This window comes from Carlito syrichta, unplaced genomic scaffold (genome assembly GCF_000164805.1).
Source record: "Carlito syrichta isolate Samal-C Ts95f unplaced genomic scaffold, Tarsius_syrichta-2.0.1 Scaffold91560, whole genome shotgun sequence".
NCBI classification, from domain to species: domain Eukaryota; kingdom Metazoa; phylum Chordata; class Mammalia; order Primates; family Tarsiidae; genus Carlito; species Carlito syrichta.
Genome location: NW_007035656.1, coordinates 87,698 through 111,627, shown reverse-complemented (window position 1 = coordinate 111,627; position 23,930 = coordinate 87,698). Strand labels below are relative to the sequence as shown.

General features: G+C 41.7%; 1 protein-coding gene across 1 annotated transcript; it reads left to right on the top strand.

The window, feature by feature from the left end:
* Positions 1-7,922: 7,922 nt before the first annotated feature.
* On the top strand, positions 7,923-21,800 carry LOC103261700 (zinc finger protein 679-like). The gene is made up of 3 exons (XM_021712908.1): positions 7,923-8,007; positions 21,080-21,206; positions 21,691-21,800. Exons 1-3 carry the CDS (start codon positions 8,005-8,007, stop codon positions 21,798-21,800), a joined length of 240 nt encoding a protein of 79 aa, XP_021568583.1. The 5' UTR covers positions 7,923-8,004.
* Positions 21,801-23,930: the final 2,130 nt, after the last annotated feature.

Genomic DNA, 23,930 nt, shown 5'->3' with positions numbered 1-23,930 from the left:
ATAATCCCGCGCCTTTGGGAGGCTGAGGTGAGTGGATTGCCTGAGCCCGCGGGTTCGAGACCTGCCTGGGCAGCGAGATCTCATCTCTACAATAAATCAAAAAAAAGTCAGCCGGGCGTGGTAGCGCATGCCTGTAATTCCAGCTACTTGGAAGGCTGAGGCGAAAGGATTGCTGGAGCCCAGCAGGTCGAGGCTGCAGTGGCCGGGAGCGGCCACTGCACTCCAGTCTGGGCGACAGAGTGAGACTCCAACTAAAAAAAAACCACAAAAAAACATTAGTTATAATGTTTACTCTTCTGCTAATATCCATTAATTTAAATGTTGTTGTATAAAATTAATGATACTAGCATACTAAGTCAATATATCTTATATGATAAGTGAGGAAGAGAATAAACAAAACAAAGGTCACACACACATGACAATATAAAGAGAAAATACTTTTGACGGTTATCCTTTCTGTGGTATCACACGTAGATACAGCATACACTCTGAAATGGGAGAATTATAAGGAGTGAGAAGCAGCTTGGAATACAACTCAGACAGGCCTGGGGCCAGCAATGTGATCTTGGGAAGGTCACTTTTCTTCTGGACCTGATTTTCCAACCTGCACTAGTGAGAGGCTAAGATTAAATCACATTCAGATATTATCATTCTCTGACATTACACCTTCCCATCCCTCCCATTATATGTAGAATCGGACAGTGTGCCTCATCTAGGCCTGTGTGATGGACAGCCAGCCCCAAGGCTCATAGCACTAAGTAGTTAGTGACTCATTTCTGACAAGAAAACACACAAAAATATTGGAGATCACTTCTATTTTAGTCAGTTTAGGTTGATACAGCAAGAAACCTTTGACTGGGAAGTTTCAGGTTGTATCCTTGATGATGGGCTCCTTGGGTTTCCATTCACAAATCCACTAATCTATTCATGAAGGCTCCACCTAGAGCACACAAGAATGATGGTAAATTATTCCCTACTTTTAATATAGAAGAGGCCATGATTTCTTTTCTTTTTCTTTCTTTTCATTTTCTTTTCTTTTTTTGTGTGTGTCAGTGGCCTACTCTGTCCCTCAGGTTGGAGTGCAGTGGCATGAACATGGTTCACCTCAGCCTCAAACTCCTGGACTCAAGTAATCTTCCTTCCTTGACCTCACAGACTGCTGGGATTATAGCTGTGAGCCATTGTACTAGGCCTGTGTTTTTTTTGTTTTGCTTTGTTTTTTTATCCTCTCCTCCCACCTCAGCCTCTCTTTCTCTCATATTTCACCAAATTCCAATGTTTTGGGATTCTTTCTATATAAGGTCCTGTGACAAAGAACAAAGGGAGTGCCCAGGCCAACTGGTAATGCTTTGCCAGTTATCTAGGCCCTTAGGCCAACCTAGTTTGATGCTGAGTGCTGTGCAGCTCAAACCAGTGGGTTCTTTGACTCGACCCTCAAATAATTTTTCAGATGGCCAGCAAATTTCCAAAACAAAGTTTATTAGAGAAAAAAGAGAGGAAAGAAAGGGAGACATGGTAGAGCTGGGTTGGGCAAGAGAAACTGTGCCTTTTGCTTTTTACAATAGGCCTGATATACCTTCACAATGATTGATATGCTAAAGAGGGTGGAGCCCAGGTAACTGCCACTCTGGAGATTTACATCTCTCTGCTTCTGATGGAAAGGGTAGTCCTTTCCTGACCACATTGTCTTTTGCAGGAAACATGCCAGACTTTTCCAATTCACAAGTTCATGAGCTACAAGGCAGTTTTATTATAATTTCTATGGCTTTGGTTAGTTAAGGAGTGGTATTGGGTCTTCTGCCTTCAACAGAGAACCTGAAAGATTCTTAGTGATTACAATGATAAATAAACCATGAATTGAAAGACTGGGCTTATTCTTACATCTGTAGGGTTTTCTTTTGACTTGTGAAGGGGGTGGAGTAGGCTGCCAGCTTGGCTTGTAGTAAAATGGAATTTTAAAAATGTCTGAACACCTCCTAAAACCTGCCTATGGGAAATTTATCTATGTCTAACCTATGCTAGCTGCCCTGCCTCAAGTTGACACATAAAGTTAACCATCACAAATCCAGTCTTTATCAACTGAGGAGTAATATGATTTATCTCCTTAAATCATATTAATCTTTAAATAAAGTCAATAGCATAGTCATAATTCTGCTTATTATCATAGAACTCTCCTGCCAAAACTAAAAACACACTGATTTCTTCTTTGGATGACGAGGCAAAGTCTTTAAGAAATGTTTACTCTTCTCCTGACATTTAGTAACTTAAATGCTATTGTATAAAATTAATAACTCTAAATACTGATTTACACGTCCTATATGATAAGGAAAGAAAAGAGCAAAGAAAACAAATGTCACACACAAACACATGACAATATAAGGAGAAAATACTCGTGACAATTGTCCTTTCTGTAACTGGTCACATGGTTGAAGCTAGTATTTGTAATGACCATCTTCTGCTACCAATTCTGTACATTTTGTTTTTTTTATTTTTGCTTTGAGACATGGTCTCACTGTGTTACCAGACTGGAGTGCAGTCACCCAGCATAGCTAACTACAGCCTCTAACTCTTGTGCTCAGGTGATCTCCCCACCTTAGCCTCCCAAGTAGCTGACACTATAGACATGTGGCACCACACCTAGCTAATTTTATTTATTTTTTGTAGAGACAGGGTCACGCTATGTTGCCCAGGCTGGTCTTGAAGTTATGAGCTCAAGCAGTCCTCCAGCCTTGGACTCCCAAAGTGATGGGATTACAGGCATGAACCGCAGTGCCTGGGTCAATTCTGTATTACCTTTACCCTCAGTAAGAAACTCAGCTGGGCCCGGCTCGGTGGCTCAGCCTGTAATCCCGCGCCTTGGGAGGCTGAGGTGAGTGGATTGCCTGAGCCCCCGGGTTCGAGACCCGCCTGGGCAACTTGGTGAGACTTCATCTCTACAATAAATCAAAAAATTAACCAGGTGTGGTAGTGTGCGCCTGTAGTTCCAGCTACTTGGAAGGCTGAGGCGGAAGGATTGCCGGAGCCCAGCAGGTCGAGGCTGCGGTGACCAGGAGCGGCCACTGCACTCCAGTCTGGGTGACAGAATGAGACTCCAACTCAAAAACAAACAAACAAACAAACAAAAACTCAGCTGGTCTTGATTCTTTACCTGGCAAGGTGATCCAAAACTTCATTTATGAATGTTCTGGGTCATTTTTAGATCTACCTGAATTTGGTTTATTGTAGTTTTCCATTGACCTTAATCACAGGACATGGTAATATTAAGAGATGCTTTAAGAGTTTTCCCATATTGTAGGAATACACTTTTCTACATAGTGGGCATTTGTTCCATTAATATTAGTTCCATTTCTCTTTGGTAGTCTACATCAAGTACCTCACCTAACACCATAACTCCCTTCCTGGTTTATGTACTCAAAGGTCTGAAGGCATCCAAAGGCAGTGGCAGTCATAATGTCCCATTCATTGGCACCATTGTTTTGTGTCCTGGTGGAATCATTTCTCCCTTTGGAACCAAGACCTCTGGCCAGCAGACTATGACGCTGTGAGAAGAGAAAGCATAGATTTTGCTATTGAGTCAAGAGGAGCAACAGTGACTAGTGTCACTCCCATTTCTATCCCTTTGTTAGGTCACAATCCCAGTGAGTTCTCCAAAATGTTAGGCCAGAACTGCCAGGGGTGTGTGCGATCCAGGGCCACGTGAAAGATGCAAAGAATTACACAGAAGTTAGATGGGAAAATATAGTTTATTTAGATAGTAAATGAGAGAGAGAGAGAGAGAGAGAACAAGAGAGAGGAGATTCATTACTCCAAAATAGGGGAAGGGGCTGAAGCTACGAAGTAGGCAGCCATAGCTCAAAGAGCCACAGCAGAGTTTAACAAAGCAAGGCAAATGGCTGCTTGAAGTTGAATGATTTTAAACCTTCCCTTTGATAGGGAGCAGGTTGTTAAGGTGATTGGGTGGTGGTCTGTTCCAGGTTCTCACAAAGGGGACAGGTAAACACAGGTACTGACATCAGGTGATGGATGGCAGGTAGATGGGTGGATTAGTCACATGATAGTTGCCATGTTGATGGGATCTGTGTCATGAAAGTCATGAGGGGCTGATTAAAGGTTAACTTGTATCTTATGAAAATACTAGGAATAGAAAAGCTAATCAGTACAAAACAAGTTGGGGTGGGGGATGTAAGACAATTATCAATAACTACCTCTGAGAAATTGATTTTGTCCTTGGCTAGTGATTAGAAGGTAAGCTAGGTAATGTTAAGAGACTATGACAGAACTAGGTAGTGTCAAAATGGCTGTGCATAGTGTATATTGACTTTATCTTATATCCTTTCACCCATGATTTCTGGACTTGTGAATCCTGCCTATAAGAGAAATAATGCCATATTCTGAATGCTGATTCAGAGCATATTCAGCCTTGTGGAATTTTGTTTCAGTCCTGTAGGTATTGCCTTCTACCTGGCTCTGTAACTGAGTGTTTCAAATACCCTCTACCATTGTATCAGGCAAGCTGCTTTTTGGTGGGGAAAGCATGATAAGACTATGAATTTCACACATCCTTGGCTCTAAAGTGAGTTCCTTAGCATAACATAACTGTGAATAAGGCATTCAACTGGCCCACAAATGGCAGTTTTGGCAGAAGCATTGCATACAGGGAAGGCTAATTTATATCCAGAGTGTCTATTCCTGTACAAATAATATGCTGCCCCTTCCATGAGGGAAGACATTCCATGAAATCAACCTGCCACTCAGTGGCAACCTAATAACCCCAGGGAATAGTGCCATATGGGCACTCAATGTTCATTTTTGCTGCTGGCAGATCAGGCAATGGCCATAGTCTGGTCAGGGCCATAGCCAGGTCAGCCTTAGTGAGTGAAAGTCCATGTTGCTGAGCTCATGCCCAGCCCCATACCTGTTACCATGGCCACTGTGTTCATGTATCCACTGGACAATGACAGAGGGATCTGGGAAAAGAAGCTGACTGGTATCCTCAGAACAGGACATCCTATCCACTTGATTATTAACCTCCTCCTTTTTTGAGTTTATCTATGTTAAGCATTCACAGGGGATCAATGCATTAGTATCTAATTGTATATCTGGCCTTTATTTTTTCCATGCAAAGATAACAACTTGGTGCCCTGTTGAAAGCTCTGCCAGTGAGAGGATTGAATTTCGCCACTGTCTTTCATGGATGACCAAGAGAGGGACTGTAGTGCTGAACTGTTCAATATTGGATGGTGTCTGCATATCATGCAAGTCCTTAGCCAAATCAGGCCTCAGTAAACTCTGTCAAGCAATCTTAGAGAACTTACCGTGAGCCCACAGGTGCAGGCTGGGAGAGAAAAGAGAGTAGCAGAAGTGCAAACCACAGGTATTTGGCCACTTCTTTAGGTAAATTTCTTATGCCTCCTGGTAGTCTTCAGGCCCAGTAAAGTTTACCTTACTGAATAGAATCCTCTATGCCACTGAAACTTCAAGATAGTTTTATCTACTGGCTTATTTGGCCCAAGTAGTAGAGGAGCTCACATGGTAATCCTGACCTATTACAGAGCTGTTTCTTGTTCTGGGTCCCACTCAAAACCACCAGCCTTTTTTGGTCATTTTGAAAATGAGCCAGAGTTATACATCTAGATGAGAAATATGTTGGATCCCAAATCCAATGAATTCCACTAGGTATTGTACCTCTTTGCTAGTTGCAGAATAAAACAGATGCAACAATTCGTTTACCTTAGACAGGATATATTAACACGGTCCACACCCCTGAATCTCTGAAAATCCTAGAGGTAGAAGGCCCATGAATTTTTGTTGTTTTCTCTGACATGTGAATGCCTTACTAATAAGTCTAGGGTAGTTGCTAATTTTTGCTGATTAAGCCCAAACAGCATAAAGCCAACAATGTCATGAACCACTATGATATCTTGGGGAAGGGAAAAATAAAGTCCTGTGAACTAAATTATGACCTAGTTCTAGGGAGTTAATATATCCTGAGATAAGACAGGGAGGTGTGTGGCTGACCTTGCCAGCTGAAAGCTAACTACTTCTGGAGGGCCTTGTGGACAGGTATAGAGCAAGAAACATTTGCTGGATCAACTGCTGAACGCCAGGTCACAGGGGATGTGTTGGTTTATTCATTAATGAAACACATCTGGTGAAGCAACTGAAACTGTAGTCCACACATGGCATAGGTTATTGTTATCCACTGTCATTTTCCAAAATATGTCCTTCATCTGCATAGTCCCAATAAACAAGTTCAATGCAGATGTGGTATGAATCACAACCCCTGCATCCTTCAAGTCATTGATGGTGGCATTAAATTATCAAATCACCCAGCAATGTAATAGTTCTTTAGTTTTACTATGATCTGTCAGAGCAGTTCTAGTGGCTTCCACTCGGCCTTTCTCATGATAGCAGCCCTTAATCCACAGATCAGAGCTGAGACCATCCTAAAGACTTGTACAGCTCAACTACAAGCTAATACATTTGGGAGTGATTTGTTATACAGCAGTAGCTAACTAATCATACACCCATTACAGACTAAATTCCAGGATTCAAGGACATGTTGATTACAAGTTACTTGGCAAAGAGTAGGCATGCTATAGTTACTGATTTCCTTTCCTTCTCCTTTAATGTTGTATCTCTTGTTAGATGATGTTGAATTATATGGAAATGCATTCAGACATGTGTGCATGTGCTTTGTGCCTAAACTCACACATGTCCCATACCACAGGAGAAAACAGACAATCATAGCCTGACCATTACAGCCAGGTCCAAACTGCAAAATTATAATTTTGCCTTTAATCTATTTCCTCCACATCTAAATCATTGTGGTCAAAGCTATGGGCAGATTTAAAGACATGGTGTTCACTCCTCCTGGGGGCCCATCATCCTTTGCTCACTGTCTTATCCCTGGAAGGTGAGTGGCCCCTTCCAGGGTGGACAGCAGTGGTCTACCTGTGGACACTTTCTGCTTGTAGCCTCTGCTCTCTCTCGGTGTACCCTTTCTCCCACCCTTGGTCCTGAGGCGAGATGTTGGTAGGAAGGCAGTGTTCCGTCAACTCTGGTAGAAAAGGGGTGTCAGACTCTTTTCCTCCCAGAGATCAGGGAACCAGAGCTGTGAGGTGCACTTCAAAGTGGCAACCACTGGCCTGGGGCTACTGAGCACCTGAAATGTGACTCTTCTGAACTGAGATGTGCTGGGAGCTTTATAGAGTTTTGGACATATAGTATCAAAAATATGCTTCATTAATAATTTTACATTAATTATATATTGAAATAACATTTTGGATAATTGGGTCACAAATTATTACAATCAATTTCACCTGTGTCCTTCTGTTTTATGTTGCTACTAGAAAATGTAAAATGACACTCATGTCTCACATTTTTATTTTTATTGGATACTGTTGCCTAAGAGGATTTGCCTTTTTTTCAAAGCTAAGGCTGCCTTCTCAAAAGACCGTGGGCCTGGAAGATTATGAATTCTGAAATTTTAAATAATGATTATATTGTTTCCATTTGTGAATAACATTTATGTACTGTATGTTTGTGTATATACGTACGTATAATTCATGAATGGATATAATCTTATGTGTAAAGTTAAATACAAATGTTCCCCAGGCGTCGCCAGGTCCCTGTGTAGAGGGTAAGACCTGCTTGAAAAGGGTGCAGCCAAAAACTTGTCACTCCAGCGTCTTTCAGTTCAGCTTCTGATCCCATCTTCGGTCACTCAGGGCTGAGGGGGCGGGACTTAGAGCCTTATCCAGTCAGAGATGCTGGGGTGGAGGACTGTCCAATCAGATACGCAGCTGGAAAGGAAGGGGCGGCTTCCGGGATCTGGCGGGGTCTTTTGTCTCTGGCACCCAAGCGCCCAACTGCGCCCATGTCCACCCCTCCTTCTCCTACTTTCCGGGAGGCTCAGGTCTCTCTGCCACAGACCCTGTCACCCTGTGACCTGCAGGTATCGGGAGCGCCACAGCTAAGCCTCAAGACACCCGGAAACTGGAAATGGTAAGTGCGGGGCGGGCCTCCGAGAGCGGAGGCCGCGGCTTCCGGGATCTGCGGGGCCTTGGCTGTCCTCTAGCCGGAGCTCCGGTCCCGTCTCCACTTCCCGTGTTTTCTGATCCGGCAGGCCCGGGTGACTCTGCCGCAGCTTTAGTCGCCCTGTGATCCGCAAGTTCTTAGGGAGAACCCGAGACACCCGGAAGTCGGGAAATGGTGAGTGCACGGAGGGCGTCCGGAGCCGGGAGGACGGCCGAACCGGCCTTCCCGGCGGCCCCGGAGTCTGAACCCGCGTCCTCGCCGGCAGCTCGGCCCTCGGTCCCTTTCAGCATAGGGTTGGGCTGGGCCGGCAGCCGGGACTCCGGTGCCGTGTCCAGTCCCTGCGCGACTCCTCCCACCCAGAACCTCCTCTGGGCTACTCTGGCGGCGCCGCGTCCCCTAGATTGTGCGGGACGACGGGAGAGTCCCGAGGAGGATCCACTCGTGTGACAGGCTTCTGCGTGGGAGGAACTTTGGTCCGTGAGTCCCCAGCTTTTCCTTCTCCTTTTAAAAATTAAACTGAGGCACCTTCAAAATTTTAAAGAGTTTATTTGAGCAAACAGATTCAAGAATCATGGAGTACTCAAACATGGCTTGTGATTTGGGGTCTACAGGAGGGGTTTGAAGGAAAGCTTTAAAAGGCTCAAGAGGAAGCAAACCACCTTCAATAACTGATCAGTTATCTGGACTGTCCAGTTAGATTGTTCATGAGTATGTAATCAACTTTGTTGGCAGTTCGTGGTTACTTAGGAAGCTTAAGTTTTGCTTTTCTCTACCTTAGTAATTTACCAGAAACTTGTTTGAGTTAGGTTTACTTATGTAGGATCTCAGGGTGCTACAGTTACTTAACCCTATTTTCTCCCTATTTAATTATTTTAACACTCTACAGGGGACTGTTTTTTCACTTTTCTTTTTCCTCTTTTTTTTTTTTTACAAGGCCAGTTCTCATTCTGTGGCCAGTCTGCAGCCACACTATCACCTATCAGGGCTCACTGCAGCCTTGACCTCCTGGCCTCAGATGAGTCTTCTACCTCAGCCTCCTGAGTACTTGGGGCTACAGGGCCACACCACCATACCCAGCTAATTTTTAAAATTTTTGATAGAGATGAGGTGTCGCTGTGTTGCCTAGGCTGATCTCGAACTCCTAGGCTCAAGCAGTTCTTGGCCTTGGCCTTCCAAAGTGCTGAGATTTCAGGCATGGCCACCCTGTCTGGCCTTTCCCTATTTTCCAAATTTATGGCAAGGAGGACCTCTGCAGGGGTCCTGCCCCTGCAGGGATTGGAGGTCTCTGGTGGTGTGACGGCGTCAGCGATTTAAACTGGAGGGATAGATACAAAGAGAAAGAAAGGGGGGAGAAAGAAAGAGACTGGACTCCTGCTCAGGTGACCAGAAGCCGCCTTATTGAATGCTATCCCAGGGCTTTTATCCCCAAACTCTGCAAAGTCATCATCACAGGAAACAAAAGTAGCATGTGCCTTTCACATGAACAGGTCCAGGTGCACAAAGGACACCCCCCACTCTCAAGCAAATGTTCTTTCATACATAAGGAAGAATATGAGGAAGAATAACTACAAATTGTCTTTTTGTATCTTATGCTAACTTAATGTTCCCCAGACCAGTTTCTCACTGTGCCCTTAATTGTATTACAAGTACATCATCTTGAATAAACATCACTCAATGTCTAAACCCAAAACCACCATAGTGAATTATTAACTTCCACTATTATGTACTAATTCAAACTAGTTTTTATTAAAACAATTGCTGCTATGGTTACACTCTCCTAGCACCAGCTGGCCTAATTCAAACTTCACTGGCCTCCCCTAAATCAAACTGAACTAACCATACTTCTATAATAAAATGGTTACCTAAATTTTCTTAATCTATATAAACTATTTTCTAAAACCTATATCTATAAATTTCTAAAGGTCACATCAAGAGAACCTGTGACCTGCACTAAGGCTCCTTGATGTGACTCAAAGTCAAACTTAAATTGTGATAAAGCAAAAGACTATAAGCCATGGGGAATGGGAACAGTAGACTCCTAGGTTTAGCTGTGTATGTTCCGGTCTCAGAGTTTTCTGTTAGAGCCAGCTGGAGCTCTTCTTGGTAGTTTGTGCCAAATGGAAAAGGAGGGAGGGAATAGGTCAACAGCTCTCGAACACATCCTAGTGGTCTCGTGGTCAACAGCCCTTCCTGATCCCTAATGCTCAGTGGGCCTCCGTGGCCGGCTCCCAACAGACCTCAAATACACAACTCTTGTTTCCACAGCCTGTGTTAGGACCTCTAGTAAGTCCTAAAATTTTCAGTTCCTTTCCCACATTCCTGGATGTTAAATACCTCTGTCCTTTATTTGGTTTTCAAAAAGACACAGTATTTTTTTTTTTTTTTACAGAGCAGTGGGTGGTTTTTAAAAAAATATATGTATTTTTTTGTTTCTGAAGATTTCACATAGAAGGACAGCATAGAATAATCACTTGACATCTGCTGTAAAAAGTCTGTGGCTCTCCTTATCTTCCCTACGCGCACACCTCACCAGAATGTCTTTGGGTTGAAGTTCACCTTTGGAACATTTATGGGATGATGTATTCTCAGCTATCCTCCTTGCTTTTCTTGGTTCTGTATTTTACTACTGTGGGGATGACCAAGATGCCTACAGTGGCCATGTCTCTTGTAGTATCTAGTGACTACCAGCTCCAAGGTTATCTTCTCCCAGAGGGCAGCCTGAGGTATGGAGTGGAACCTCTCAGGGACCAACTGGATTCTCTGGGGCTGAGAAGAGTCCCCTGATATATTCTTCATCTGAAAAACTGATACCATGGGACAATAAAATTTTCTTCCCCGAACATCAGCCTTCATTCCTTGGCGAAACATTGCTGGATAGCCAGTCAGATGCTGGTATTGAAGGGAAGAGACAGAAATGATTCATACCTTCTGGATTCTCTGAGAATTGTAAAGGAGGAAAATTATCCCCCTCTCCCCTCCCCTCTAAAAAAGAAAATCCTTCCTATTAAGTGGTGTTAAAATCTGCAAAGCAAAATGCACCTTGGGCACACAGGAGGGCAAGTGCAGTGTCTCCTGGGAGAGCAATAATGAAGTTCTTCAGGGAGCAAGATGGAGCTGGGAGGCTCTTTCGGTGATAGGATGGCCTGATGAGATCTAGAGTCAGAAATATCTGTGTTCCAGTCAGCACTTCCCCTCTCTGGGTTTGTCTCTTAGAAAGGATTTGTTTGCTTATTTCAATTCAGTTTTTATCAACTGTAAAACATTTTACCTGGAAAGCTTGAAATATTTTAAAAAACAAATATTTTCTAAGAGGCAAGAAAGAATTCCAGAAAATTCCAGAAAAATAGCCATTTTTGCATTTTATTCATAAAAATTCTTATTTACCTTTTTATTTTGCAGTGTAAGTGTACTAAGATTCTGAGGTCTTCTCTGTGTGATTTCACACAGAATCCCAGATCTTAGCTTTAGGAAAACTCCTTGGGAAAAATAGAGACAATGTGTCTCTCATTCTGGCTGCAGAATAATGAGTGTATTTCCACAAGTGTAGCAGATGAGATGGTGAATTACAAATGTTCATGAAAATCAGTTCCTCTCTTGTGCAGATGAACAGTTTGTGACTGTCCAAGCAATAAATAGCTGTTTCATATCCTGTTACCTGAATGTTGGAGTGTAATTTTAAATCTTATTGGATGGGACTTGGCCACTCTGGACGTGTTCACTTATGATTGTTTGTACAATAATTTTTTTGGAAATGATAAATCACATGTCATCTGAGAGATTCTTATGCTTTTTCTTACTATTTTCTGTCCTTCTGTAAACATAAAGACTGAGTTTGAATGATTTTGCTGTATGCTTTAAGCACTGAGTATTTTCTCGATTAAAACTAAGTGAACAACCTTGGCCAGTAACCTTAGCTGGGAAGCAGAGACATGGACCCAGAGACTCCCAAGAAAAGTTCAATCCCAATCCTGCAAAAGGAGGTCATAGAAGGCCCAGTCAGTTCTTTCTGGGAAACCTTCCACTATAAGAATCGACAGAGGCCTGGAAAGCTAGAGATTCAGAAGCAGATGTGGTTGGGATGGAAGTGGTTGTGTCATGAATTTTCTGAGAATGTGATTGTTATTGTCCTGGGACAATTTCTAGAGATTCTCAAAATAAGTTTAAGTTTAAGCTAAAAACAACTTTATTCTAAAGGAATTGCGATAGAGGGATAGCACCAAGCATAAGATCTTTAAGCATCTCAAGTTTAGACAAGGGTTTCCTGTCATAGGGAGAAACAAACAAGATTAGAAAGAGGGCGGGAGGGGAAGGGCAGGATGGAGGGTTGCAAAATCAGGTCCCAGATCAGATTATATTTCACCCTGAAGTCAGCCTGGTCTTTTTTTTTTTTTAAGATTAGAAAATATAGTTTGTTTAGAAATAAATTAGAGAGAGAGGAAATTCACCTCCCCAAGGTAGGAGAGAGAGCCAAAGCTTAAGAAAACTTGGTTAACACATATTTTTGTTCTGATCATTGAAGACCAAACTGTTCATGTAATTGTTTATGAGGCAAAAAAATAAGAATTTGCAGAGTCTGTGTCTGGCATTGTTATCTGTAAATAAGAGAGCACCATCAAAGTCATAATGGGAAAGGTGTGTTTATCTGCAGTATGCTATTCTTGAGAACACCAAGAATGGGAAGTTTCTTTAATCACTTCTATTCACCAGTACCCCGTGCTTGATTAATCTTCCCCTGCCACTTTCCCTTGCATTTTACATCTCTTTCACTGTGTTGATCCTGAGTTGTAGCCCTTAAAATTGTTGGTGTTCAGCAAACTTTCCAAATCTGCTGTCAGAAGTGTTGTCAGATAAAAGACATCATAGGTCTGAACCTTAAACTGACTCTAGGTGAGTTTGCTCACTGGTAAGAATTGAGACTCTAATAATAGAGTGTTTCCATCCTGTGAGAATGGGATAGCAGGGTCGTTGGAGCTCCCAGAATTAAATTGTCTAGCTGTTTCTTCACCCACTACCTAGTAGTGAGCCATGCTGGGCTACTTCTCCATCTTGAGAGTGGTCCCCAAGCTTGGGAATATGTTTAACCTACTGAGTGTAGAGTTCTTTGTGAACTGTGAACGAAACAGGCTGCTTCCCTGAGCTGCTTTACTTTATATAATCTTGCTGCCATCTAATTTCAATTTGTTCAGTATTTAAGAAGATTGTTATTTTTTTGCTTGAAAATCTGAGTGGGTTGTGTAATACAATCTGAAGAAGCAAAGATAGTTTTTGAAATAAATTATTTGTTTTATGTTGAGCTTAAAAAGTAAAAGTGTAACCCTCCATAGACTTACCATCCAGGTGAATATACAGACCTTGGGCAGTTCTAGTGTCCTTGATCTCATCTACCTTCTGCACCCAGAGGTGACCACAGTCCTGATTCTTTTTGTTATTCTTTCTAGCTTAATTATCTACTTAATCTTGAAGCAGCATTTTGCTTGATTTTTGCCTCTTGTGAGTTTTCACTAATTTAATGTTACCGTTAATATACCATTAATTTTAAACTGAAAATGATTTTTGTGGTTTCTTTGCCTCAGTCTATTGCACATAGGCTGCTGTCTGAGGCTGTGGTCACCCAATGTACTCACCCATTTTACTCTTTTGGGACTTGACTTGTGTCAAGTTTACATTTTGATGTTGTTGGCAGTGTCATTCCTGATTTTGTCTCCAGTGTAAACTAATGCTTTATACATTTGTTGACATAAAGGAAGAAACTAGGTCACAAAATACAATTTTAAAGAGTTTACTTGAGCCAAGGAAGGACAGCTGCCTGGAGAACTCAAACCCAATGGATATGAACTCTATTTGGTCTATTACATGGTTGTTAAAGGTAAAACGGGGCCAAGGAGTGGGCTAATATGTAGTTATTTGTCAGGAATTCTCATTTGTTTACAGAAATAACTTTAATGATTGACTAGCCCTTATTGAACTATAGGGCATGAGTTATGGTGTCTAGTATGTGGCATTGTTAGGTTGATTTATAGCTACTCATGGTGTCAGTCTAGAGCCCCCATAGTAAACAGCTTTGGGAGATGATTATTTAGCTCAATGGTCTGGTGGAAAAAGTGGGACACGACAGCATCATCTTTCCTCTGCTTCTTTGGACCTGACAATTCAGAGGAGGCTTGAATTTTTCAACCAAAATATTTCTTTTCTCTTGTTGATCAAAATTTTTGTTTTTGAAAGCATTGTTGATCAAAGTGCAGTGTCAAGGTGTCTCTTGTTGCCAGGAAGACTTATTCCTCCTTAGTCTGTGCCACATCAGGTGGGGAGAAAGAAGAGACATGTCAGTGAGAAACTCTAAGAGCACCAAAAGCCAAATTGGAATGGCATCACAGATGGCAACAATCAGACTTCAGTCATCAACTTACATAGCTACTGTTCCTTGTTTTATCATGTCTAGTCTATGGAATACTGTGATTTTTTTTGGTAAGAATAAGTTGATTAGAGATTCATAGAATTAATAATTTGTATACTAGAAATATAATGCATCTTAGGCCTATAAAAGGAGAATTTGTATGACATGACAACAACAGCAAATTTATTCCATTAGAGAGCCAACTACGAACAGCACAAAGAAGGTGAGCATTGGAAAAGAAGGAGTAGAAGAAAGTCGATTGTGTTTTGTCTCATTGTGTATGGAAGAGTAATTTCTTGTCCTTGTTTGATACCTTGGAAGATATGCTTGCAATAAACATTGTCAGTGCGCCATTGAACAAAACTCAGTTTAAGGAGTTAAAGTTAGATTACAGACCTATGGTTACAATTCGTGTGTACTTGTTTTGTAGTGGGATGTGTATCCTGAAAGATTTAGGGTCCAGCAAGGTTATTTCCTTGCAAGCAGTTTGTGGGGAAGGATGGCCATCCAGAGATGCATGAGCCTTTTCTCATTGTGAAAAACCTGTCTTAGGGATATTGTGACACAGAGCTGTGATATTACAGCTGTCTGTTTGTTAAAAGAATGACCGTGTTGTGTAATTCAGTTCCCAGGCTGAACTTTTCTCTTGGCATAAACAGTTTGGGGGTCCTGATATTTTATTTTCTTTAGCAGGAATAAAATTGTTTTCTTTCTGTTCTACATTGTGAAAAGTTTTTCTGGGGTTGGAGTGATTTTATTTTCAATTATATTTTCCAAACACTATTTGGAATTACCAGACAGGATTCAGAAATTTAAGGTTCCCACCAGGCTTCACTCTAGAGGGTCCTTTTCCTTGGAGCTTCCAGTTACATCCCACAAATTGTGCAGAAAAGTGTATGCTGTCTGCAAATATGCAACCAAAGTGGTCTCTCTGCCTATTTGGGATCTACAGTCTCTTCTAGAGTAGTTAGACCAGATTTCTACAAAAATAACTGTACAGGCCGGGCATCAGCATCTCTAGCTCAGTCTTTCAAAGAATCTTCAGACTTGAAACTGATTCAGAGACCATGGTGCCTGGAAACCAAGCCAGGATCACATATTTGCACTGGGAGGCATGAGAATTTTTTTTTTTTGAGTCAGAGTTTCACTCTGTCACTCCACCCAGGCTGGAGTGCAGTGACACGCTCATGGCCACTGCAGCCTTGACCTGCTGGACTCAGGTGATCCTTCTGCTTTAGCCTTCCAAGTAGCTGGAACCACAGGTGTGTGCTACCATACCTGGCTATTTCTTTTTTTTTTTAAATTGTAGAGATGAGATCTCTCCAGGTTGCCCAAGCTTGTCTTGAACTCTTGGATGCAGGCAGTCCTCTGACCTTCGTCTCCCAAAGTGCTGGGATCACAGGCGTGAGCTACTGTGCCCGACTTTGAGAACTTTTACTTCCCCCTCGTCCTCTTGCCCAAAAGCCCTCAAATGTGCGCCCTTCCAATACCTAAATCTTTTCCTCCAAATGCTGAATCCATGTCCTGGGGTTTTCAGGACACATTAGAGCAACCTCTAGGAGGGATTCTCTTCTCTAGTCTTCCTCTCCTTTCTGTTATTCCCAAGAATGTAGAACTAGGTTGATCCCACCTGGAATCTGCACATAAGGGCTGGTCTCCACCTTGGATTCACAAAACAGGGCTAAACTGAGGATATGTAGAAAATTCAGGGGAGACATGTTTTGTATTGTGATCAATGTAGACTTTTTAAAGCTCCTTTGGGGAGTGGGGTCTTTGGAGTTTTTCACATCTTGTCCATTGACCTGCTGCAACTGTGTGAGGGGCTCCTGGTTTACACAGAATCTGGTACAGAATTTGTAAGTAAACAAGCACCTCAGCAATGGGAGGTCACAACCACAAAATATTCAGAGCCCTGACCACAGCTACACCTGTCTGAAACCTGCTTCAGGATCAGCTGCACCACCAGAACAGTTCCATTTTTTATCCTGTCCCCACAGAGACAGCTGTAGTCTATTCTGCCTGGATCACCATGCAGGCATCAGCCCAGCATGACTGGGTACCTTTTCACCAGCCCCTGGAAGTTTTTGAGACATTTGGGGTGTCCTGTGCAGACTGGGGTCAGGCTCACAACAGGACCTAATATTTCTTCCATCTCAGGGAAAGAGAAATGAGTCATCCAGGGTCAGTACCTCCCCTTGAAGAAATCTTGGTTGGTACCCAGTTAGAAGTTGCTCCATGTTTCTAGTATTTATGTGAAGAACAAGGAGATGGTCTGAAGACTCACACTGATAGATACACCACTTGGTTCCTTTTCAAGTAGTTTTTAGAAAGTCAGATAAGGCAGCCATGATTCTTACCATCCAGGAACTTTCAGTCAAGAGCAAACAGGTAAATATTTGAATTCAGCATCACATGGTCAATAAAAAGAAGGGAAGTGCCCAGGGAACTTGGGCTCCATTTGGGCCACTTTCCTCTCATTGTTGTGAGTTCTGATGGCACACAAGATGGGATATTAATGGACAGAAGAGTTGTTGTTGTTACCCCTACTACTATTAATTTAGTAAGAATAAATATTTAGCTTCCAATATAATTCCAAAAAACCCTGAGGATTTTAGGTACATTTCTAGTTATTGTATGTTATAAAATAGACAAGGAAATGGCTAATATACATTAAATTTACACAAACTCTTTGAATCAAGTTTCTCTTGTGCAGACAGGGAAAACAGAACTAAATGTACCCTAGTGGCATAGGGATAAGAAACCCAGGACCTGCTCCCTACTCCAATCCTGCTTAGATTCACCCTCATCTGAGCCTCATCCAGGTCTGGCTTCACCCTGGACTCTCCCATGACAGAGTTTTTAGAAGAGGTCAGAGTTCTGAGTGGCTGCTCCTGCTTTCTCCAGAGCTGGTGCTCATGATTTTCTGAAACCCAGAAGCAGATAAATGAGAGCAAACAACTATATTTGGGTGCCATAATTTTCTTTTTCTTTGAAACCAATCCTTCTAGAGACATCTCACCTAGCAACCTCTTCTCCATTCTTGAAGAGCCAGCTTTGCTCCACAAATTACTAGAAAGTGAATATAAACACAACATTGAAATTTTTCTCTGAAATACAGTTCATTCTTTCTGTATTTCTCTCATCTGCCTATCTTTAGCTTTTATTCTATACCTTTTTTGTTAGTTGGAGTCTACTCTGTCATCCAGGCTGGAGTGCGGTGGCCACACTCCCGGCTACCACAGCCTCAATCTGCTGGGCTCAAGGGACCCTTCTGCCTCAGCCTTCTAAGTAGCTGGAATTACAGGTGTGTGCTACTACACCCAGATAAATTTTTCTATTGTAGAGACGAGGTCTCGCCATGTTGCCTAGACTGGTCTCAGTGGGCTCAGGAAATCCTCTTGCCTCTGCCTCCCACAGTGCTGGAATTACAGGCATGAGCCACCACACCCAGCCTATTCTATACATTTTTAAACCAAATCAATGATAAAGAGAAGAAAAATATATAAATATATAAATGCTGGACCTTTCATCTAATTCTGTGGTAATTATAGGATACTTAGTGCTTCCCTCCTAGTGTGTTATGAGGATTAACTCACATAATGTGAGGTTCACAGCACAGTGCTCTGTAACATACTTGAGAGCACATAGTACATGGTCAGTAAACCTTACATTATGCATGTGCACGTGTTTTTTTCCAGATGCAGACTTAGATGTTACTCCATCTCCAGGTTTTGAAAACTTTAAAGGGCCAGCAGAGAATGTGATCCTTCAGGACAGTGATTGGTGGTTTTCACTGCCAACCAGAAATGTTTGTGTTGTGATGAGAATGGTGGGTGTGAGGGCCTCTGTGTACTTGTGCCTGCTTTCGCTAGCTGAGTACTACTGACAATGGGCTTAGGAGGACCAGTGTCAGCACTGACAGGGGGCTTGCTAAGAGAAGCTCATTTGTGGCCCCCTTCTAAACCTGCAGAATCACATGACCTAGACAGAGCCTAGAATACCAATTGATTTATCTGCAGATTGAACTCAAGAGGCAATGCTTGACTAAGTGGCTCTCAGCTTTCTATTAGGCTTTCTATTAGGATCACATGGGCAGTTAGAAGAACTCCCATTACCTGTGCCCTCCACACAGAGTCTATTTGGGTGGGAGCAACTATATTTTATTTTTTTATTTTTTTATTTGCTTAGGCTGTATGCCATCTTTAATTTTTTTTTAACTGTGTTTTCATTAAGTGTCCCACATGATGCTAAGGTAAGGACAGGGTTCCAGCATGAGCCATCCCAGGTACATTTATGAGAGTTGAGCTCAACTTTTGTTCCAAAGGGAAGTCACAGGGCCTGCTCTGCTGGGGCTTTGTGGGGACTGGTCATTGCGATTCATATTTTCAGTGCTGTAGCAGAAATTGCTGGAGTCTGTGGCATGGAAGGACACCTGAAGGCAGGAGAAGTTTATATTTTGATATTTATGTAGGATCTTATTTTTCCTGAATCTGTCATGTGACAAGACAGGGAGTGTGGCCTTTTCTGCACTTCAGAGTTCTTCTGCCTGTGGGTGTGGTGGTGGCAGGTGAAAGAGTTGTGCTGATGCCTTAAAAGCTTATTCTCAAATGCAGTTGTGATTTGTTCAGATAATCTCACCTGAGGAGGAATCTCAGAGAATGAGAAGGAAGAGGAAGATGACTGGTTCTCAGGTGACTCTGTCCCAGGTCAGGGGCTGTGTCCTCTTTTCCTCTTGAAATGTCATGTGTTTAGAACTCACACATCTTTGCTTCTCCACTTTTGATGTTTCTTCCTAATGTGTTTGTTTCAATTACCTTTTTTTTTTATGTTGGTAGTCAAGTATCTGTAAAACCCTACTTTTCTATATGCCAGCGCTATCTCCATTCTCTCCATCCAAGCTTCTTACATGCTATGACTAAATCTTACCACTAGTTTATCAGCTATAATATTTAGAATGCTCTCTTGTGACAGATCCACATGGGAAGGTTTGAACACCCAAGATTCCTGTTGGGGATGAGATCAAGGTCCTCGAATATTAGTAAAGAGGGGGAACATGTACTGTTTAGTGTCCATCTGGTTGCTCCACCAGCTCAATGCAGAACAGAATTAAGAAAATACACATCTCATTCACCATGATGACACTATTGCCCAGAATGACTTTAAAAAGCTATATTTATAAAAAAAAAAAAAAGAATATCATAAGTCTAATTCTCTAGGATGCTAAACAAAGAGTGAGCACATCATTAGAGATTAACGATTGCAAAACCTGGGGAATTTCTGATGCTTGAACTTTGCATAAGACTACTGTTTCTTCATAATTAGATTCAGATTATAATTTACTTCTTATTGACCAATATCACAATAGTGATGTTGTGTCCTCTGTGTGTGGCACTTGATACCAGTTTTTTCTATTAGAGTTGATGTCGATTTAATTCACGTGTTTAAGGTGCTCTCTGACAGACTTTTCCATTATGGAGTTATTATTTTTTTATTTTTAAAATTTTCAAGCAGTTCATTTAGAAAGTAAATCAGAGAGAGAGAGAGAGAGAGAGAGAGAATCTATTCACCTCCCCAAGAGAGGGGAGGGGGCCAAAGCTAAGAAAACATGGCAGCAGTAGAGCCACATGGAGACAGCAGAGTTTAGCAAAGTAATGGCTATGAAGTTATTTTTCTCTTTATTACTAAAAATACCTTGGGGAGGTTTACCTACTGATGTGTGTAAATCATCACATTTAACCTGGAAGCTCCCCTTCTTAGATTCTCTTGCATGTAGCCTGCTTTAGGAAATGAAGGCTCTTATCTATGCTGACTTGTCAGGTGTACGGAAATAAAACCCAGGCATTGTCACTTACTGGATGTTTGAAAAATATTCTCCTTGGTCTGGAAGCACTGGCATCACTAGATAGTTCATTAGAAATTCAGAGAGTCAGGCTTCACCCTAGAACTCCTGTATCAGAATCTGCATTTTAACAAGGTCTCTACTTCTTTGTGGTACACATTAAAATGTGAGAGGTATCCTTTAGTTCTCCATGACTTCTCCATATGTGAAATATTCACAACTTATCCTGCATGAGGTAAATTTGGCAGTCAGAAATCTCCGTGGCTCAGCCTGTAATCCCAGCACTTTGGGAGGCCGAGGCGAGTGGATTGCCTGAGCCTGTGGGTTCGAGACCCGCCCGGGCAACTTGGTGAAACCTCATCTCTACAATAAATAAAAAACTAGCTGGGTATAGTAGCGTGCGCCTGTAGTTCCAGCTACTCGGAAGGCTGAGGTGGAAGGATCGCCGGAGCCCAGCAGGTCGAGGCTGCGGTGGCTGGGAGCTTGCCACTGCACTCCAGTCTGAGAAACAGTGAGACTCCAACTCAAATAAATAAATAAATTTATATACCTGTGTTGATGCTGTCAATTTTATACTGTAGCATCCATAGATGTATGGAATCTTCACTGGTTTTCTGGATATAATGCCATCCTTTTTTCTCAGAGTTAGAGATACATTAGGAAATATTTCTGTGTAAAAAAGTATCTTTTGAGTAATTCCGTCACTCATATAACTAGTTTTCTGTACTCTTTCTTTTCACCTGTATTCAAATTAAGAATTCTGCCCATGGCCACTTGATAAATGTTTGTTTGTTTCTTTCTTTCAGGGGCTGTTGACATTCAGGGATGTGGCCATAGAATTCTCTATGGAGGAGTGGGAATGCCTGGACACTACTCAGCAGAATTTGTATAGGGATGTGATGTTAGAGACCTACAGAAACCTGGTCTCTCTGGGTGAGGATACCTTCACTACACAATTTTTATTTCACAGTATATATTTCATTTCCTTTTCTTGTAGAATCTTTTCTTGGGAGTTTCTCCTTTGGATGAATGAGTTTGAGATCACTGCTTTCAAGAAAAATGTAGGGATTTGTTTCTGTAGAAAAGAAAATATTCAAGATGTTTTGTCTTGACTTGAACCTTCTGTTCATCTGGACTGTGTCTTTCATTCCAGTGGTAATTCTGCAAATTCAGTAGCAAATATTGTTGCCCACAGCTTAAAATTAAATTGCTTCAATCAATTTTTGATTCAGAAGTACTGGGTAATGGAGCTAAGAACCCATACATTTAAAATACTTCCTAAATTCTGTCAGAAAACAGTATTTTGGGATTCATTTTCTAGGATTTTCTACAGTGTTCTTTCCTTATTGAACACACAACTAGGTTGGTAGTAGGAAGATCCCAGCAAGGCTTTTGTTGCCTTTTTCTAATAAAACAGATCTTGCTATGTCTATGCCGGACCTGATCACCTGTCTGGAGCAAAACAAAGAGCCCTGGAATGTGAAGAGACAGGAGACAGTAGCCAAACACCCAGGTAGGTGGGAGTGAGTGAAGCAGATGCACAGGTGAGAGGTGGCAAAGTCAAGGAAGAAGCCAGGCCTTAAAATTGTTTTGGAGACCGGGCACGGTGGCTCACACCTGTAATCCTAGCACTTTGGGAGGCCGAGGTGAGAGGATTACCTGAGCCCACAGGTTCGAGACCAACCTGGGCAACTTGGCGGGACCTCATCTCTACAATGAGAAAAAAAAATAGCTGGATATGGTGGCATGCCTATAGTTGCAGCTACTTGGAAGGCTGAAGCAGGATTGCCTGAGTCCAGCAGGTCGAGACTGTGGTGGCCGTGAGTGTGCCACTGCACTCAAGCCTGGGTGACACAGTGAGACTACAACTCAAAAAAAGACTGTTTTGGGCAACTCTGCTCCAATGGAAGTGGTTTCTGAGAAGCCTGGGTTTGTCTTGCTTTGACACAGGGGCATCTTCTGTCCTATGCTCTAAAACACTCTAAGGACTCTACTTCCCCTTCAGTGATCTTCCTTCAAGGTTACAGTGAGAGCCAAAGTCCTCTTTAGGGTTTGTAAGAAACTGCATTATTTGACTGCTTGTCTATTGCTTTTAGGACTATATGTACTTTTTTTTTTTTCCCTAAGTTGGAGTCTCACTCCCTTGCCCAGGTTGGAATGCAGTGGTGTGCTCACAGCCACCCCACCGTCAACCTGCTGGGCTCCAGCGATCCTTCTGCCTTAGCCTTCCAGGTAGCCAGAACTACAGGCATGGGCTACCACAACAAGTTAATTTTTGAATTATTGTAGAGATGAGGTCTCGCCATGTTGCCCAGACTGGTTGCGAATCCGTAGGCTCAAGCAATCCTCTTGCCTTGGCCTCTGGAAGTGCTGGGATTACAGGCTTGAGCCACAACACTCAGCCTCTGCACTTTTTCGAGAAACTCTTTCTAAGCTGTTTTTAAAATTTCTCTTTTGCATTATGACTGCAATGTGTCAGAGTAGTAGTGATGGTGGGATTAGGTTCAGAAATGCCAGGAACACTAGGGATAGATATATGTATTCTGTTTATGATTTCGTATCCTATGCAGGTTTCAGATTAGGTTCTATAGAAATTCATACTGAGTAATTTTATCAGAACACTAAGCATCTTACCTAGGTGTATTTCACTTAAAAATTTTATTCTTGTTATAAACTGAGATTGGTGTTTTCAACTGTGTATGCTCAAATTCCTCAATTGTATCTGTAGTTTAATGTGTCCACTCATTTCCCAGGTTTCTTAAATATAGTGTGTGAAGGTTTACTTCTGTGTTATTTATTGTTTCATGAGTTGACTTGTCTGCCTTGATGTCAGTATGCAACTGCTTTGATTACTGTAGCGTTGTGATGTATTTTTAGTGTAGGTGTGATGCCTCCAATATTCCTTTTTTTTTTTTTAAAGATTGCTGGACTCTTCGTGGTTCCTTGAGATTTTATACGTTTTTTGAGTCGCTTTTTCTATCTCTGCCAAAGTAAAATCGAGGATTTGAAAGTGATTGATTGTATTGAAACTCTAAATTTCTTTTGGGCAGTATGGCCATTTTCACAATATTAAGTCTTCCAATTCTTGAAGAAGAGCACGCTCAAGAGTGCTGTTTAGTATTCACATATTTGTGAATTTTTTAGAGTTTTTTTCCTGCTATTGATTTCTAGTTTTTAATTTGGTCATACATGATGATCTGTAAAGTTTGTATTTTTAAAAATTTGTTAAGACTTGTTTTGTGGCCTAATAAGTAGTCTATCCAGGGGAATATTTTATGAGCTATTGTGTAATCTGTTGTCTTATGATTTGTTCTCTATACATTTTTTAGCTACAGTTATTTTATGGCGCTTTCAAGTCCTCTGTTCCCTATGTACTTCTTGACTCAATTCTGCAGTGTTTGCTTTGTATTTGAGAACCTTGATGTGGGGAAAGTGTGTGTATATACATATACACATTCACACACACATACATTTGTCATAAGTTTGCAATGAATATTTTATAATACAACAATTTTTGACTTAAAATGTGTTTTGCTTGATATAATTGTTACTTATCATGGTCTTATTTTGTTAACATTTGTGTGGAATGTCTTTTCCATCCTACTATTTCAGTCTTTTGTTCATTAAAGTGAGTCTCTTGTGAACAGAATACAGTTG

What these genes read in the sequence shown, in the direction of transcription:
- LOC103261700 (XM_021712908.1), top strand. An exon ending in CAGAAACCTGGTCTCTCTGG is followed by an intron (nt 21,207 to 21,690) that starts GTGAGGATACCT and finishes CTAATAAAACAG; the next exon opens with ATCTTGCTATGTCTATGCCG.